The 19,793-nt window shown below is 43.6% G+C and overlaps 1 protein-coding gene across 1 annotated transcript; it reads right to left on the reverse strand.

Annotated features, from left to right (window-relative positions):
* Positions 1 to 294: 294 nt before the first annotated feature.
* Positions 295 to 11,557, reverse strand: ca9 (carbonic anhydrase IX; the record flags this gene model as incomplete). The annotated part of the gene is made up of 11 exons (XM_083670803.1): positions 295 to 352; positions 881 to 974; positions 2,011 to 2,073; positions 3,504 to 3,633; positions 4,024 to 4,181; positions 4,724 to 4,790; positions 5,076 to 5,168; positions 5,563 to 5,705; positions 5,989 to 6,159; positions 6,822 to 6,842; positions 11,422 to 11,557. 11 exons carry the CDS (start codon positions 11,555 to 11,557, stop codon positions 295 to 297), a joined length of 1,134 nt encoding a protein of 377 aa, XP_083526929.1.
* Between the last annotated feature and the right edge of the window lie 8,236 nt (positions 11,558 to 19,793).

Below are 19,793 nucleotides of genomic sequence, written 5' to 3' on the forward strand. Positions count from 1 at the left end.
TAATCAGTTTCATTTTGCCACCCAGTCGGCTAATAAATAGAACAAATACTTAGCACACACACATTCTACAATAAACATTGCTGTGACTTATGTTGTCTTTAATGAGGCAAATATAACTATATATTATTTTTATTATTCACTCAGTTTGCCCATAAAAAAAGATTCTACATCAGAGAAATGTCAAGATGAGCAACGTGTACTTCCTCCCTCTCTGGGCGTTTGTCCTTTTATAATGTAGTTCGTGTGAATGTCAGATATGAACTGAACTCCGGTCAGACTCCAGCGACTGTATGTCTATGCCTCCTCTTTGGTGGCTGGCTTGTAGATGACATTCTGCCTGTCCTTTTTCGCACTGCAGGAAAAAGAAAGCAAACACGTGATTAGTCTACTGAACCCTAATCCACACCACAGGGCCGAGGAGACTCAACATCTTCCTTGTATCAACAATCTGTGACGAGGGACATTTGGTCTTCTGTCCGCATAAACAGCTGTTCCACACAGTCACACAGGAATGTTTCCAGCAGACAGGTCACAGGTAACTAATGGACGTCTGGTTTATAGTTGGCCAGCCGGGCCCAGACTGTCATCATTCTGGGAAAGTCATGGAACTACACCAGAAGCGATGGATAAAAAAGATGAGTGGAAAGACACTTGCTGTGTACCTAACCCTACGACCAGCAGCAGTCAACGTCCTAGCCCGCTATGGTCCTATAGGACTAGTATGGTCACATCAGGGGAGGCTGGTGGAGGTAGAAATCTGAGGATGGGCTAGTTGTAATGCATGGAATGGAATGAGGAAATGTGTCAAACACGTGTGTTCTACCTCCACCAGCCCCCCCCCCCCTGGGTCACATACAGTACATGGCTCCTACGACCTTACCTGTAGTATTTCTTCCTCTGTTGGTATGCGTAGGCAGTGAACGCCAGCAAGGTCACAGCGAAGAGAGCTCCGAAGGCAATGGCTAGGATATCACCTGTCAATCAAGAGGTTCATTAGATACTGTTCATTCAGAGTGTGTGTGTCAGGGGTGTGTGTGGGTGTGTGTGGGTGTGTGTGTCTGTTTATAATAGAGGTGATGACAGTTGAGAATAGCTTACCTCTGGACAGACCGTCTTTGGAACATGAAAAAAACAAGAGAGAAAGAGAGACGTTTATTTCAAAAACACTTACAGTTTACTGCAGCTGTACACACAAGTGACAGAGTCAACCTTTTAACTATGTAAACGTGTTAGCGTTAGCCTAGCCAACGTGTCAGCAGCACAAAAAAAGGTGTGTGTGTGTGTGTGAGAGAGTGTGAGAGAGAGAGAGAAACACAAAGTAGCCTGGACAGAGCTACGCTACAGAGGCATACGGTCAGCGTTAGCCTAGCCAATGTCAGCAGCACAAAAAAGGTGTGTGTGTACGTGTGTGTGTGTGTGTGTGTGTGCGTGTGTGTGTGAGAAACACAAAGTAGCCTGGACAGAGCTACGGAGCTGCAGAGCACGAGTCCTTGTTTATCTTCTGATTTGTCTAATCTACATCAGAGCGTACCGCCAGGGAGCTGCTCACACACTTGTGCACTCTGCTAATCAAAGCCCTGGCCGCAGCTCAGTTCTCTATGACATCAATGAAAAGTCAAGACGCTGAGTACACACACGACTCGAATTAACTGTATGTCAAACAGACCTGAGGTCGTATTCCATAGAAACATTGAGATAAGGAGAGTACAGCTACCATATGCCACCTGCCCTCATATAACCCACCTATTGTGACTGTTACATTCTATAGATACAGGTATCATATGAAAACAGCTGTTATTGATGCATTCTATCGTAGATATATGAAAACAGCTGTTATTGATACATTCTATTGTAGATATCATATGAAAACAGCTGTTATTGATACATTCTATAGTAGATATCATATGAAAACAGCTGTTATCGATACATTCTATCGTAGATATCATATGAAACAACTGTTATTGATCCATTACAGATATCATATGAAGGCTGTTGCTTTCATGTACTTACCCAGTGCTCCGGTTGAGGACCTGACGTGACTTTGTGTCTCTGGAGTGTTGGCTTTAGAGATGCCTGCAAGACAGAGCAACCATCTTAGTCACCGTGGGAAACATATAGAAAGTACTGTAGCGATGCGTGTGTGTGTTTGTGTGTTTTCCGGGGGTGTTGAAAGCAGAGTGGAGGACACATTTCCATTGTAATAGACGGACAAATACAATTGTGTTGTATTGAATGTGAATATTCAGTTATTTGATTTACATTTACATGTATGGCATTTAGCAGACGCCTTTATCCAAAGCGACTTACAACAAATACATTTGTTTAAGTAAGTGAATCATCTATCCATCAGTCATCATAAGATAAAGTAATCAATGCTTGTACTTGTGCTTGATATCTTGTACTTGTGATGAAACCATCAATATGAAGGAGATTCCTCTGATTCTACTGGGCTCTCATACAACCTGTACACCAGGGGAGGCTGGTGGAGGTAGAAATCAAAGGACGAGTTCATTGGAATGCATGGAATAGAATGTGTGTTTCCTCTCCATTCCATTCCTTATTCTATTCCATGCATTACAATCAGCCTGTCCTATGATTTCTGCCTCCACCAGCCTCCCTTGGTAGAGACCCATCATGTAGGTTGACACTATTTACTTGTTTTCACGTGAACTGGTGCCAAAGGTTGTATGTTATCATGCATTACCCCTGACTGAGTGACTGGTAAGTTTGTCTTTATAGATAAGTGCCCCCACCCTTGACGAGGGTTGAAGTGTGTGTGTGTGTGTGTGTGTGTGTGTGTGTGTGTGTGTGTGTGTGTGTGTGCTCTGACAATGTGACAGTGTAAGACTGAGCAAAGTGAGTATTAAGATCACTTATTGTTGAGGGTGAACCAAAGGTTTGGCGTGTGTGTGTGTGTGTGTGTGTGTGTATCTGTGTGTGTGTGTCGTGTGAGAGGCCCTAGCCCAGCTCAAGTGTTAAATCCCCAGGCACCTGTGTGTACGGTTGTTGCAATCCAGAGATGTTTCCTTGTAGGCCTTGTATTTGTCTTAGAGAAACATCTCTGGATTGTGTCAGCACTGTTCAACCAGGGGCCAGGGACTTTAACCCTTGACCTGGGGCTAGGGCCTCTCACAAGACTTTGTAAAGAGCCTGAATGCAGGGAGAGGTTGTCCAAGATGGGTGAGGGTTATCCTGGCTTTGTTGAGAGAGAGTATGAATGCAGGGAGAAGTTGTGTCAGGGGTAACACCTGAGTACATTGGGAGGAGTTGTTCACCTGTGTACATAGGCTGTGTGTCCCAATAGTCTCTCCTCACTTCCTCCCACCTCGCTTCCTCTCACCTCGCTTCCTTCTCAAAACACATCGGAGGAGAAGATCCAAGGTTCCTCCCTTCAGATATTCTGATCCCGATGCGTTTTGAAGGTGAAGCGAAGAGAGATGTTGGAGGAGAGATGGTGGAGTTACAGAGGACTATTGTGACTCAACCAGAGACTAGATGTTTACCTCCTCGCACGGTGGGAGACTCCTTGAAGGAGGCGTAGACCTGGCGCCCGTGCAGAAGCTGGGGAGCTCTGAAGTTCTTGGTCAGGTGTTGGGCCTGGCCTGCTTTCAGAGTGTCCTCCAGGGCAGCCAGCTGGAGAACACACGCAAGCACACACACACAGACACACCATGGAGATCATCATTACTGCGATCTATGAACAAGCACTGTCTTTGTGTATAGTACTCTAACCTTCAGTCCCATTCAGATTTCACATCACTTTTCTAATATTGAAGGCTGCAACAGGTCATTGAATAGATCTAGTGCCTAGGGTGTAGGGGCTAGGGTTAGTGTCTAGGGAGTAGGGGCTAGGGGGTAGTGTCTAGGGGTTAGGGGGTAGTGTCTAGGGATTAGGGGCTAGGGAGTAGTGTCTAGGGGGTAGGGGCTAGGGGTTAAAGGGTAGTGTCTAGGGGATAGGGGCTAGGGGTTAGGGGTTAAAGGGTAGTGTCTAGGGGTTAGTGTTTAGGGGTCAGGGGTCGTTACCTGTCTCCGGGATACGGTGATGGTGTCGTTGAACATGGTCCAGTTGACGGTCTGGAAACAAGGGGGTGTGGTCAACGATCCGTTGTATCTATAGAAACGCTCCAGGTTGTTAGGCAACAGGTGGCGGACGTTAAACCCTGGGATCTCTGTGATGGACTCTGGAAAAGGGGTCAATGACAGGAAATCACAATGAATCATTTGAAAAACATCTATCGGGATATGACGAAGGCAAGATGTTCCTTCTAGTCTGGGAATCCAGTGTTGCTTCATTTCCACTCCTCTAGCCAGGAGAGTATATCTGGGTTGAACTGATCATGTTTTTGCTTGTGACCCTGAGCTACTCCATTGTAGATGGATGTGTTCATATTGACCACACAGTGTCAACACAGAAAGAGGTGTGTGCCTATGGAATGTTTGCATGTTTGCTGTGGTTGTTGTACTGGGTTCATCAGTGACCTAGACAGCAGGACTGAGAGTTAAGACAGACTCTGATATGTCTACCATAATGGACATGCCAGGAAATCTAGAGGTCTACCATCTGTCTATCATAAATTTTGCTGCACAGACTTGTTTGTTGGGAAAGGTGTGTGTGGGTGTATACGTGTGTGTGTGTGTGTGTGTGTGTGTGTGTGTGTGAGGGTGTGTGTGTGTGTGTGTGCGTGCGCGTGCGTGCGTGTCTTATTCAGAGGTTGTAGCTCACCTTCGATGCTGACATCTGTCAGAGCAGACAAGATCTTCTCATAGTTGTCATTCTCATGCAGACCAATCTAGATGCAAACACAGACATTAGCCGAAAGCAAACACAGATATTACCTCATAGCTAACACATTAGTCATTAGCCTGTAGCTAACGCGGTAGTCATTAGCTAATAGGCTGTGCATTATTCACAAGCTAGAATCAACAAGAGAATAATCATTTAGATGCCTGTGGCTTGTGCAGTGCTATTACAGTATACTGTATATACGTGTGTTTGATATCATTCCTCATTCCATTCCATGCACACACACACACACACACACACACACACCATTGATGTATGTGGATAGACTCACCCCTATGAATCCCCCTAGAACAGCCAGTCCATCCGACTTGCTGGCTGCTTCAGACAGATTAGCATATTTAGAGTTGTAGTGAACAACGTGGATCTGGGGGAGGAAAGATAGGAAGATGTTTACTTTTCCTGTCACTGATTGAGACTGGTAATTATTTTGAGGCATAATTCCTGTACAATATCCATAATGATAATTACTAAAATAGTAATATGATATCCTAAAGATATCATAAGTTTCCCCCCCCTCACCTTGGCAGGGAAGTGCATGTTGTCTGTGGTATAGTATGGATGGATGAATGGAGGGATGGGTGGAGGGATGAATGGATGGATGGAAGGTAGGTAGGTAGGTAGGTATGTATGTAGGTATGGTATGGTATGGTATGGTATGGTGTGGTATGGTAAAGTATAGTTTGTATATCTCACCTCAACAGGGAAGTGGAAGTTGTCTATAGTGTGTGTATGTGTGTGTTTGTGTGTGTGTGTCTCACCTCAGCAGGGAAGTGGACATTGTCGATGGTGTGTTCGGACCCTGGCACCTTCTTGGTGCCCCAGTGGAAGTGCAGCTGGGCGGCACGGTACTCGTTGTCGAAGCCACTGACGATGCGCATGGAGTTGGGTAGGCTGAGCTGCACTGGAGGGACACACACACACACACACACACACATGACACACACACACACACACACAGCATGTCAACGTTTGCTTTGTCCTCACCTTGAATAACCTATAAATTATAATCATAAGCATAATCTTTTTTCCCCGTCAATCAATCCCATGTTATTGTAAGCAGAGTGCCACAGGAACAACGACCTTGTGGGAAGAAACCTTGAGAGGAACAAGGCTCACAGGGGAGGCCCATCCTCATTACTGTTGTACAGTACTATATTACACCTTCAAGGAATAATGACACTTACAGGTGTGTCCGTTGTTGAGTAGTGTCAGCGCGGGAACGTCCGTCAGGTCATAGCCCTCCAGAGCTATAGGTGGCAGCGTGCCATCAAACATGGCTCTCCTAGTGTTGATGTCTATAGGAGACTGGGACCTCCCACTGCAGTGCTGGAAGGCAGTGGACCAGCTGGCCTGGTCTACCAGGTGGAGGAAGGAGAGGATGGGAGAGGAAAGGGTTAAATGGTTAACGTAACAATGAGCCTGGATGGTGTGACTGTAGTTAATGATAAAACACTCCTGTTCCCTATGAACATGCCACACGAGACATATGAACACATGACACGAGAGGCCTCCGCACAGGAGACTATTACCACAGAGAGTTGGAAGCGAATGACATCACAGAGATGAGAATGATTCTGGTGATAGCTGGTTCAAAGATGTGTGTTCATGTGTTCAAGTTCTCTGGCATATCACCATTAGTCAGCCATAAAAGATATTATCTGTCTGTCTTCATTTATCAGGGAACTTTTTGTGTTGCTATAAAGAAGTCCATTGGTAAGGTCAGTTTGGAAATCTAAAGATTGAACTTGGAATCGTTGGAACCCCATAAAGCCGTGTTCTTAAAGTTGAACACGTCGTTCTTTCGCAGTGGAGGATCCACCAGTGGCTGGCACATGACTACGTTCTTATTTTACCACCTCAAGATTCGAAATACAAGCTTATCTGTTATTGCAGACATGATAAGATGTCCCATGTGAGGTAAAGACATGATTTAATTGTGTGTAGTTCATGGTTGGATGAACATTACACAGTGCAGAGGAGAGGACAGTAAAAGTCAATGTTCATGTGTTTGCTGTACCTTCATAGCCCCAGTGTCCACCTGAGAGGGAAGAAAAGAAGAAGTAATCAGTGGCCTGTCAATAAGGAAGACAAAACAATATTATCATTCATGTGTAGCTAAAGCCTATGGGTCATTTAGGTTGTGAGCAAAGCAAATTGGAGAGAGAGAGAGAGAGAGAGAGAGAGAGAGAGAGAGAGAGAGAGAGAGAGAGAGAGAGAGAGAGAGAGAGAGAGAGAGAGAGAGAGAGAGAGAGAGAGAGAGAGAGAGAGAGAGCGCGCTGACGTATTCTGGCTATGAACGGTCATTACATCTGAAAAGCACTGCTACGCTCAAGATTATATTAAGATTGTGCAATCATTTAGACAAAACGTACCAGCTTAAGGCACAGCATAACCTTACAATCTAGTGGTCAACTCTTCTATCCATAAACAAGGTGCCCTAAATGGTTAACAAGCGAACTAGCCATTTACAGAGAGTGGTCCTGGACTGTAATCCAAGCTCAAAGAGCCAGCGACTGTATCTATGGGAATTCTGGCTGACTCCGGATGACTAAGATTCTTCAGGGAGATGTCTTCTATTACCTGTAGTCCCCTAGCCCACTCACACAATCCCCACTGTGAACACACACACACACACACACACACACACACACACAATCCTCACTGTGAATACACACACACACACACACACACACATATACACAATCCTCACTGTGAATACACACACACACACACACACACACACACACACACACACACAATCCCCCCTGTGTGAATGTGCCCATTATGTAGCCTGCCTGAGACTGTGCTCCTGGACAAGGCTTAGAGGCAGGCTCTGTAATGGGCACACCTTATCCAGGAGCACAGTCTGAATGGACAGCCAGGTACCTCCAGGGGTGGGGGTGGGGGGGTTGGGTTGGGTTTGGGGGGGGGGGTTACAGCCTGATTGTCAGACCTCTGGGTCAGTGTGGAGAAGGAGATACACGGCACTGTTTACTACCACTAGAGGAGGCTATTCAGAGGGCCCTCAGTAGCCTTAGGACAGAGACAGTGAGGAGACGCACGCGCACACACACGCACACACGCGCACACACACACACACACGGCCAGTGGGAAGATTGACGAGACAGCACTCTCGGTTTCTTTGCTCTGCGCGTGTCAACACCTAAAGACCTGCCTGGGGGTGACATCATCAGTCATGACATCACTCAAACCAGGACAGGGACGGACTGGGGCTACACAACAGACATTCATGAGGGACTTTCACCCGAGGGGTGGGGGTGGAGGGAGGAGGGGGGGGGTGCAGGGCAGGGCAGCACGAAGGGAGGATTGGACACACCGGGGGAGATGGAGCAGTGGGCTTTTTTTTTTTGCCCATATGTTTCTTGACCACCAGCCCTGGATGGCCAGTCCGCTCATGAACCAGGATCAAATATGAGTGCTGCCTGGGAGAACAGATCCTAACAACTAATCAACCAACTGTCAAGCAGCTTGAACTGTCACTTGGAGGTTACAGTTGGGGGTGGGGCTTAAAGGAATGTTTTGCTCCTATGTAGTGTGACTCAATAACATCTGGTAGTGAGGAAAGAGTGAAACCTCACAGGAGGTACCTCGCTATCCCGGGGAATATGCTGACAAGGATCATTTCATTCTGTTTAGAGGCTAGAGAACACACTTAGATTTATTTCTTAGTTCATTTCAACCACTTCCACCACTAAACTGTACTCTAAATTGTTGAATATATATCTATTATTTTCTATGGCAGTGCATGTCTGCATGATGTATAGCCAGATTGATGGCTACTGGAGTAGAAATTAAATTGCAGTAAATGAGGGCATTTAACACCCACTAAGAAACGCCACTGGGTATGGCTCTGTGTGAATTTGGTCAGCAAATCCTTCATTCAATATTTTACCCAAATATTCAAATATTGGTGATGTTTCTATTTTTATTCTTCTAACTCATACGGTTTACAAGAAGTCCCGAAGCAGTGGTTATGTTTCCTTGATACACATAAGACAGGAATGTATTACTGGTACTGACACACAGACACACACAGACACACACACACACACACACTGTGGAAGGATTGGCAGGCAGGCTTGTGAAATGCTGGATTGCACATTTTGAATGATGCCATGTCCTGCCAGGGAACTAAATCTACGTGCCCTTGAAAACGTACAAGACGCTCATGGCAGAAACCTGTGATTCAGGATGTGTCGTCCAGCTTTAACCACTGTGATTTCCTTTCACTGAATGTGTCAGTTCCAGTTAAACCCTGAGGTCAGCGTTGGGGCATTCAAAATACATTTTTAAGAGTCACTGTGACTTCATGGGTTCCCAACTGTTGCTGCAGCTATCCTGAAAAATATGACTTGCCTCTTTTTCCTTAGTCATGGGGATGTCAAAAATAAATATTTCACGTTCTTGCTTACTTTGTCAGTCAGTTTTAACCGGTAGCACATATTCATTTTTGGAAAACCATCGCAGAAGCGTTTCTCTGGGTGAAAATAAACAGAAAATGGGTTTGTTCTCAAGTTCTTAATGAGGATAAGTACACTGTTGGATAGGCACTTGTAAACAAAGAATCTCTAACAAGTTTGTTTGTTGGGCAATGTTGACTGATGCCAACATTCTTACAGGTATTTCAGAACAGTATTTCATGGCCAGATTTTGTCATTTTCAGATTTGTGATGACTCATGGGAGAAATCTGTGAAATGGTGGCAGCATGTAGGCTGGACTTTATATTAATGTAGGCTGTCCTGAACCCCTAGGTTAGAAGACATCCCTCCCACTCAATAACATCGGAGTTCCCAACCAGTCTCTATTCTGTGTGTGTGTGTGTGTGTATGTGTGTGTGTGTGTGTGTGTGTGTGTGCACACACACAAAGGGGGTGCATGTGAGTGTGTGTGTGTGTGTGTGTGTGTGTGTGTGTGTGTGCGCGCGCACACAAGGGGGGTGCATGTGAGTGTGTGTGTGTGTGTGTGTGTGTGTGTAGTCTCCAGAGTCAATACTAGTCTAAGGAGTGGACCCTGTCTTTCTTTGCAATGACAGACTGATGGAATATAGCTTTCGTTGTCAAGTACTCCTGGAACGGCATGTATCCCTGTGGTTACACACACACACACACACACACACACACACACACACACACACACACACACACACAAATGGACCCACACACAAGAACTCTCTCACTCACACACACACACACACACACACACAAATGGACCCACACACAAGAACTCTCTCACTCACACACACACACACACACACACACACACACACACACACACACACACAAATGGACCCACACACAAGAACTCTCTCTCACACACACACACACACACACACACACACACAAATGGACCCACACACACACACACACACACACACACACACACACACACACACACACACACACACACACACACACCCCCCTACCCCCACATACCACAGACAGCCCAGCAACGTCACCCACCATCGGCTGAGGAAAATCCTTCTCAAGTCTATTTCTTTTTTCCTTTTTCTGAATGAACTTCTGTGTCTTAGCTTGAGTTCATTAGTTTTAAGGTATTTCATTTGGGATGGATGAGATGGTTTGCCTAAAATTACTGCAGTTAATCAGTAGAGTAACAAAGGATATTCCTAAAGAGTAACAATTACACTTTGAACAAGTAAGGAGAAATGTGAGAGGAGAATTTTGAAACCTTTTTCATGGTTTTACAGGGTGGGACATCCCTCACCAGTTCATTTATCAAATATCAAAATACTGCCACAGAGAATAATAGCGAATAAAATAATAGGCTCCATAATGGGCAATAGAGAATAAAAGTGTTGAAACTTGAATAGATAGGAGCAAAGTCTATTCTCTCTTCCTGAAGTCTATCTGTAGACATAATAGCCCTCCTCAAAATCAATTACAGCTGTCTCCTATCACTGTTTCCTCTATTGTCCAAAGTCTTAAGATGTACCTTTGGATATCAACAAGTAGATATGAATAGTTTATCTTCCTGTTAATTACACTTAATGATGCCATTAAATGAAAACAGCTTAAGGAAATCTGTTGTCATTACGACAGGGGTTAAACACTGTGTCTATTTTCCACAGATGAAATATTGCTGTGTGTGTATGTTAACTGCGTCATGGTTGTGGTAAGTTGTTGCTGTTGATGGTGTTGTAATTGCCCCTCAGGGATGAATAACATTTTTTGAATTAAATTTTATTGAACACACACACACACACACACACACTTCAGCAGCTTTGCCTAATCACTCTCTCTCCAGCTTTAACATAGGGTTTCAGATTCTATTAGAGGGTTTAAAAAAACTGAACCGTAATCCTTATTAACAAGGTTTGGGATGTAAGGTTTGAAGACTGCAGAGTGAATTAAATGATTCCTGAAATGTCTAGCTTTTGAAGATCAACTCACATTCCTCACTGACATTGTCAAATGAATTAGCCAATGAATCAGTCACATCGTTTGATTCTTGAAATTAACTGACAGTTTTCACAATACTTACGTTGTATATGTCACCTGAATCACTACATTTGAATCATATGTAAATAGAGTTACTGTAAAATAACGTCAGCCAGTTACTGTAAAATAACGTCAACCAGACTGACCTTTGGGGTGATGCTCCTTGCTATCCTTCTCGCTGCTCCCACCATCTTCCTCGGATGATGAGGAAGAGGAGGCGGCGCCCAGCACCAGGCCGTTGAGGAAGAGGGTGAGGAAAATCGTCAGCAGCATCTTGGTGAGATGACGGTCTTCAAACGGTCTTCAAATGATCCCTGGCTGTAGAGAAAACACTGTGGCAGTCCTTTGGAAAGTGCCAGCCAGTCAGCCAGTCAGTCAGTCAGTCAGTCAGTCAGTCAGTCAGTCAGTCAGCTCGTCAACTATTCAACAAATGTTGAACCTTCAGTCAATTGACACTGAGATCCAACTCAGTCAAAAATGGTTGAAGCAGTATTCTCAACAGGTCAGATCAATCAAGTCAGCCAGGCAGGTCACACTTCAGTCTTCAGTCTCCAGGCTCTCTCTCTCTCCTCTCAGTGACCTGTGTGTGTGTGTGTGTGTGTGTGTCTCTCTCTCTCTCTCTCTCTCTCTCCTCCAGGTTCTGCAGCTCGACTGTCTAATGATTCAGAAGCAGGACACCTGGGCTGGGGCTTTATAAAGGCACCTCAAAGGACAGCCCAGCCACCAATCAGGACCCCAGGATCTGCTCAAGGTGCCCAGTACACCCACCCCCCCCCTCCCCTCCCCTCCCCTCCTTCCTCTCTTTTCTTCCTCCTTCCCTTCCTCAACAAGACTACACCCACAGTCACTCACAGTGCCTCACTGCAACCACCCCCCTCCCCTCCCCTCCCCCCTCCCCCCTCCCCCCTCCCCTCTCCTCTCTCTCTCTCTCTCTCTCTCTCTCTCTATTTCCCTATAGCAGAGCAGTCCAGCTCAGTACTCAGGGGGAGGTGTGACAGCCAGGCAGAGTTTACAGAGAGGGTAGTCAGTAGATTGTGATCATAATTACATTATAATGTCATTTTCCTACAATCTCATCAATGAAGCCAAATAGATTATGCTAACGTGTAATCAACACCTCCTTCACAACATTGTCCAACTAATTTGATATCGTATTTGATTTAATTTGAAATGAAGTATTTTCCATTTTTACCCATTCTGGGAACTTTCCGGGATATTTCAATCCCCTGCATGTTTCATTTGGTCTAAGTGATGACATCCCCAGATTTCCTGGATCACAGTGCTGACCTCACAACCCTAGGGATCCCTGTTCTCTGAATCACAAATTTTCCTGAGAATTCAGCGTCTTACGAGATATCAAACCACAATTCACCATTCTCAGAAATCTTTATGAATGACCTACTAATGTCCTACTATATATATATATATATATATATATATATATATATATATATATTATCAATTTCTAAATCATACAGCTCATTTGTATCTGTAGATACGGCTCTTAGAAGATGTTATGAAATACTTAAACATCAATTCAGAGGGTTATGTTCATGACCTGTTTGTTCAAAGAGACAAAAAGCAGTTACAGTCTTATCTTCAGACAGAAGCAATGATCAATCAACTCAGGATGAGGTGCTCAGTTGTTTTTCCAGAACCAGGTGTTACTGTCAGTTTATTTCTAGGAATAACCTGAGTTCTGTGGAGGGCTACAGTAGAGTAGATCATGTATGATTTTCTCCTGTCTTCCCATTTTCCTCCCTTTCTCCCTCCCTCTTTACTCCTTCTCCCCCCACCCACCTCTTTCTCTCCTTTCCTCTCTCTGTCCCTCCCTTTCTCTGGCATTGGGGGAGAGATAGAGGACCATTGAAATGCATGGATGGAATGAGAAATGGTGATTTAGACTGAAACTAATCAGGCCAACTATTTTCACCACACCCAGTGATGGTTCTTGTCACATTTAACTTGATCACGCACTATCAAACCAATTAACATACAGATTGGTATGCCATGAAGACGTTAAAACTTTGTTTACTGCTTCAGACTGGGTGATAGATCAGTGGGTAACACACTACTAGAGCTGATGGAAAACAGTCCATGCATTACAATGAGCCGGTCCTTCAATTTCTACCTCCACCAGCCTCCCCTGATGTACATGGTCCCGAAGAATGATCTACCACTAATACCCCTAATACCTGCCCCTGCTCAACCCCAATATAGATGATATATCTATATTAATATCCTACCAGATGGATATCTTATCTGCCATGCAGATGTAGACATTTGCCTCAAGGACTGAAATTTGCAGTTTGTCCTGCTTGCCAAATTTTTTTTTTAAAGTTTGCCAAAAATCTTGCAGTACTTTGTTCATACATGTTTATAAAATATCTTACCTTTTAGGTACCTAGGACTAGGCTAGCTAATTTTTTTTGTAACTGAGTATGACTGTTGGGCCTAAACTGGATGCTATTAGTCTGATATAAATAGGATTAAACGCTACGTTGGCCATAACTGTAATCTGTAATCCCTCATTAAATGAAAGAAGTCTTAATGAAGCTCCTGTCCGTCTGATTACACGTGGTCTGAGGAGGGTTTCCAGCCCACTGAACCAGCCCAATGGGTTCAACACCAGCAATAACTCCCCTGGGTAATGACATGAAATAATTGTCATAAATGTCACACACTTCTCAGACGACAGCGGTTTCCTTTCACCCTCATGAATGCAGGCGGGAGCAATGAGAGGGACATTTGAGGGCAGACTTCAATTCAGTTTCTAGTGTTATGGTGTGTTATTTCATTAGTATTTCATTCAGGGGTTTTGGACAAATCATCTTGGACATATTGGCCTTTACTATATTCACTGTAGGTATGGCATAGTCAATTGTGATTATATAGCCTTCAGAATCCATTTCTGTTTGGAGAATTGTTGATGGACCAGTAGAGGGCATCAGTCCTTCCTTCACAAATAAATCAAAGCCTGACTGGCTGCAAAACACACATTCATCTCTCTCACCTGCTCTGGGATTATGTAATAATTACATAAGAGTTTTGTCCACTTCACGAACCTCAGAGCCGTTCTGCATTGATCTACTCTCAATCCATTTTCTTACTACATTTACATTTACATTTACATTTACATTTACCTTTATGGCATTTAGCAGACACCTTTATCCAAAGTGACTTACAACAAATACATTTGTTTAAGTAAGTGAATCATCTATCCATCAGCCATCATAAGATAAAGTAATCAATGCTCAGACCAGGGGCCATAGGCAGTCACAATGCTAGAAGAAGGAATTTATTGTTTATTATTATTTTTATTCATTTATTATTATTATTTTTAATTATTATTAACAGGAGAGAAACTTGTACAGGGGGTAGTGGGGGTGAGGAGGTTTTTAGGAGTGACCGTTAAGATGTAGCCTGAAGGGGGCGCTTAATGGTGTAGTACACTAATGCGCTTACCACGTAATCGCAAGGCTCCTGGTTCGATTCCGACCCCCGACCTATCTTGCATGTCATCCCTCCTCTCTCTCTCCCATCCTTCCTGTCAATCTCTACTGTCTCTATCCCAGTAAAGCAGAAAAAAAAGAAAGAAAAAAAAGATGTAGCCTGAAGAGATGGGTCTTCAATTTACGACAGAGAGCGCGACTCTGTCAGAACACAGTTAGTTGTAGCTCAAGCGAAGCGGCCTTGCGCTAGAATGACTATATCTGAAGTAAGGCTACAAGAGGGTCTGGCCAAGTCCAGAGTTTCCCAACTCTAGTCCTAAGGAAACCTAAGTGGTGCACACTTTTGTTCCAGCCCAGCACGAACACGACTGATTCAGCTAATCATCAACTGCTTGATCAGTTGAATCAGTTCAGTGTACCAGGGGAGGCTGGTGGAGGTAGAATTCGGAGGACAGGCTCATGCAATGCAGGGGACGATATGAGGAATGGTATCAAACACACACGTGTCAGGACTTCATAGAGAAACCCCGCTCTCACATAATTACAACAATCTAGAATGTGGAGCTGATTCTTAATTCTTAAAATGCCGATGTTCAGGACATCCCTAATGATGTTTTAACTCTGACAATCAAAAGCCAGTATCTTCTTATCAGTGGACTTCCAACTAAGTGTGATCCCTGCTCCAACATCTCTATGCCTGATTCTCAGGCCAGCCAAAACACATAGACCACTGCATAGGCCCTCTACTGTCAGTGGTTCATTCATGTTTGGCCGGATGCTATCAATCATTATGTTATTGTTATCTGTATAGTTTATGGCTGACATGGATATCTGGTCAAATGCTATTGCTTAACATGCCGTGTGTGTAGCTATTGCACAGTACTATATGGGGCCCTATTTTTAGCAAAGGCGTATTGGCAATTTGTGCAACATGTGAAATGACCGCTGGGCTCAGGTGGGCGGAGTAGCGGTAAGAGAGACGTGTTCATGACAATGAGCAGGTCAAGTGCCATCAGGTGCGCTGAGAATTCCGGCCTTGAAAATAAGACACAAGACACACATTTCACCCCCCCCCACCCCCCATCGCCAGCGGCAGTGTTTGAGCTAAGACTGTTTTTTGGCATCGTTCAAATAGAGCTCATCATGTCTATGTTGGGTCCATGAAGTGGTTTAGGATGTCGGGACTACGGGGTCCATGTCTACTCCCTACTCTCACGTCAGCCCAAATACATACTGGAGACCAGGGGAGGCTGGTGGAGGTAGAAATCAGAGGATGGGCTCATTATAATGCATGGAATGAAATGAGGAATGGTATCAAACACGTGTGTGGTTTAGGATGTTCTGTAGAGACTAGGGGGTCCTGGGGGTCCATGTCATTTCCTGTCTCTCTAACATCAACATATACATGCATTATGTGTACAGAACATGCATGTTGTTTAGGCTAGTCTTTAAGGCTAGGGGGTCCTGGGGGCCAATGTCATTTCCTATCCCTCTAACATCAACATGTACATGCATTATGCGTACAGAACAAGCATGTTATTTAGGTTACAGTCTGTAGGGCATGAATAGATAGTGTGTGTCTATAACAAGATAAAAACGTAGCCTAATGGTAACCGGAAGTGACTGATATGGTTAATGGCATAGAAATAGAATGAGTAGAATGGACATGGTCCCTCAGACCATGGTCATTTTGCTAGTACACCAAAAGATGGCTGACATGGAATTCTAAAACATAATTGCCATGGTAATCAATGTTATTGCATGTGTAGAACACAGAGAGGAGCTAACATTTCAGAGGCCACACCATAGCAACTAAGCATCTGACTGAAAATTCCAATGTCAGTTGAGTTGGTTGCTATTAAATCTTCCAAACGATACATCAAAAGATGGCCGCCATGGAATGTTGATTTGAATGGGATTGTCCGTTCTACTCATTCTATTTCTGGGACATTCCAGAATTGGAGGACATTTTCTGTCCCACCCATGACATTTCAAATAATCTGTGTACAAAATACTAAAACATGCACTTGTTGTGTAAATTATACTTATACTTATAAATAGACAAAATCTAAATATAGTTGTAAAAAAAGTGGTTCCAAAATATTATTTAAAATACCAAATAGCTCTCAAGCACCCCCTAAAATGGCATTTTTCTCTTGTCCCACCTTCTTGATGACCAACTTGCATGTCAAATATCAGGAGAGGAGTCAGAGGAGTAATGCCAGGAAAAAGGTACTTGAAGGATTAAACACCTGTCCAGTCAGCCAGAAATTCCAGTCAGGCCAGAATCTCCAGTCAGCTCTCAACCTGGGACTTCATAGTCAAGACACAAGTTTAGGTTATTGAGGAATGCAAGTAGATCATAAGGATATATTTCAGTAAAGAAAGGTAAAGGAACTGTATCTGCACAATGAACAGTGAAATAGGCATCAATTTTACTTGATAGGTATAATCTGTAATTATTACAAGTCATTTCTGGTAATTACTTTGTTTGTTTGGTACAAAACTACAATTGGGAAAAGGTCCATACATGTATGTCTATCATACTCCCTGTTCTGCACACTTCGCCCCTGCTGGGTTGTGCATCCAACATTGGCAGATCGTGAAACATGCATGTGCAAACAACATGAACATCTAGGCTTTATTGCCAAAAAGCTTCACAAGATGCACATCATCGTCACATTCAATTTGGAGAGCCTGACTTGGTATGCGATTACGTGGTATGCGCATTAGTGTGCTACGCAACCAAGCGCCCCCGAGCAATATGCTTTCTCAATCTCCTGAAGCTGAACCTGTCTGCAAATGAATGTGCAATCCATATTGACTTCTCAGAGAACTACGGCTGCTGAAGTACAGAAGTACAGTGCTGAAGTACAAGCTGTCCATTTTGGTGCATCACACCAACAGGCCACTTTGCACACATTTGCCCCTACCTCCTTCTGCACGGTAACACCTGGAGCCCATCCTGAGGGAAATCCAAGAGAGATGGCCAGATGTGACAACCATCCATTTTTTAGCGACGGTCCCTGTACACAGTACAAGCAGAAATTAGGTTTAATTGAATTAATTTGTACCTCTTTTGTACTGAAATGATCAAGAAGGGGTTTACAAGAGGAACTTGGAAGTACTTCGAAGCCAGCCATGGCAAAGGTGCCCCAGATGGTGTGGGGGGGCACATTGAAGAGGAGGGCCGACAGGCTTGTCAGCCAAGGAGTTGATATCCCCACGGCATGGTCCCTGTACCAAGCTCTCAGTGAGGGACAATCGAAGGTGAAATTGTTTTACATTCAGGAGCAAGCTGTGGAGGATGCAGTGAAAGAAATGCCAGCTGACTTTCCAGCCGTACCGTCCACCATGAGGCTCCACCAGATGGTCACTCTTTCACCTGAGACAACTCTCTACCGCGACGTCAGCTGCATGTGTTCTGCAACAGGGAATTTGGAGTGTGATTGCCAAAAAACCAAGTGCTTCAGCTTTAATCCCACAGATGACCACACAGAAGACCCCATACACAGCACACCAGAAGAAGTGCAGTGGCACAGTCCAGAGGTTGTGGGGAAATGGTGTGCCCTGGTGTACGACCACACCATCTACCCAGGGATCATCCAAGAGGTCAGTGAGACCCACTGCCAGGTGAAATGAGTGGGGGAAAACGTTTTTTTCTGGCCGTCGAGGGACGATCTCCATTGGAATCCCTTAGAGCAGTGGTTCCCAAACTTTTAACAGTCATGTACCCCCTGTCAGTTATTTTGTAGCCTAATTGATATTCTATGAACATTATCCCTTACATATTAGACATTGTGATATTATTCTGTTGGATAGGGTGCATGCATTTATTTTTGGTACTGAGACTGCAGTCGGCTATTCAACAGGACTGTTTGGGAAGGTAAATAACAGATTTATTTTGCGTACCCCCTAAATCGATCCACGTACCCCACTTTGACAATAGTGGCCTTAGAGGATGTGCTGACCCTCATTCCTCCCCCAGAGAACGTTACCTCATGCTACATGAACATGAGGTATGGGAAAATTGAATCAGCTTTCTAAAATATTGTTCAGTTCATGACTATTTTTGATATGCTCATTCATGTTAATGCCAGGTTGTTGGCCTACTGTAATATGACTATTTTTATGTTTGTCCATTGAATATTTGATCAGATCCAGTTTGTGGTCTTGTTGACATGTTTATTTTTTATCATTCCTACTCATCCTGTTGATCCTTCATGGAAAAGATATATAAAATATTATGAAACAACATTCCTGTGGTCCTGAGTATTTATTTGTCACATTTGTCATGATCTACAATCAAAAGTAATGTATCCATTCAACCCTGTTATTTTGCGCAACCCTGTTACCATATAATTTTTATTCAAATAGTTTTAAATGATTTTCTCAGCACACAAGGGTTTAACCTATTGTCCTTTTAATAGTTTGAATGATTATATGCATAATGTATTTGAGCAAATATTTTAAAATAAATACTGAAATTGGTAAAAACAAAACATGACTATTGAAAAGATGGGCAAGATAGATTTCAAAAGTTGCTTAAATTAATATGCCAAGTCTTATCTGAAATTAGCACACAACAAAGCATAGCACACAAATAAAACAACTCATAAAAAGTGTACCTTTGATGCCTGAGCTGGACAAATCAAATTATTTGATGGTTTATTACCTGTTTTTCTTAAATACATAACAGAAAATGAAAAGGGTAAATTTTTCAAAAGTGTGGATGTCTAAATTGTCCTCCAATTCCGGAATATCCCTTCAATGGGTAATACCTTTGAATCATACCATCCAATTCACATTGGAATAAAGTGTAATCTCTACTCTGAAGATCAGCGATAGGAGTCTTATATACAGAGTAGGATCAGAGAGCAATTCCTATCAGTCCATGAAAGCCTGATGTTGTTCTGTCCGACTGACAAACAGTTGTTGCTAATGAGGCGATAAAGAAAGCGGCCATTATGACTGTAGACAACAGTATCTTTATTGAAAACAACAACAGGAAAACAATAAACAAACAGTCCGCTGGAAATTACTTCCTGGGCCAACAA

Source organism: Argentina silus (assembly GCF_951799395.1).
Source record: "Argentina silus genome assembly, chromosome: 5".
Taxonomy (NCBI): Eukaryota; Metazoa; Chordata; class Actinopteri; order Argentiniformes; family Argentinidae; genus Argentina; species Argentina silus.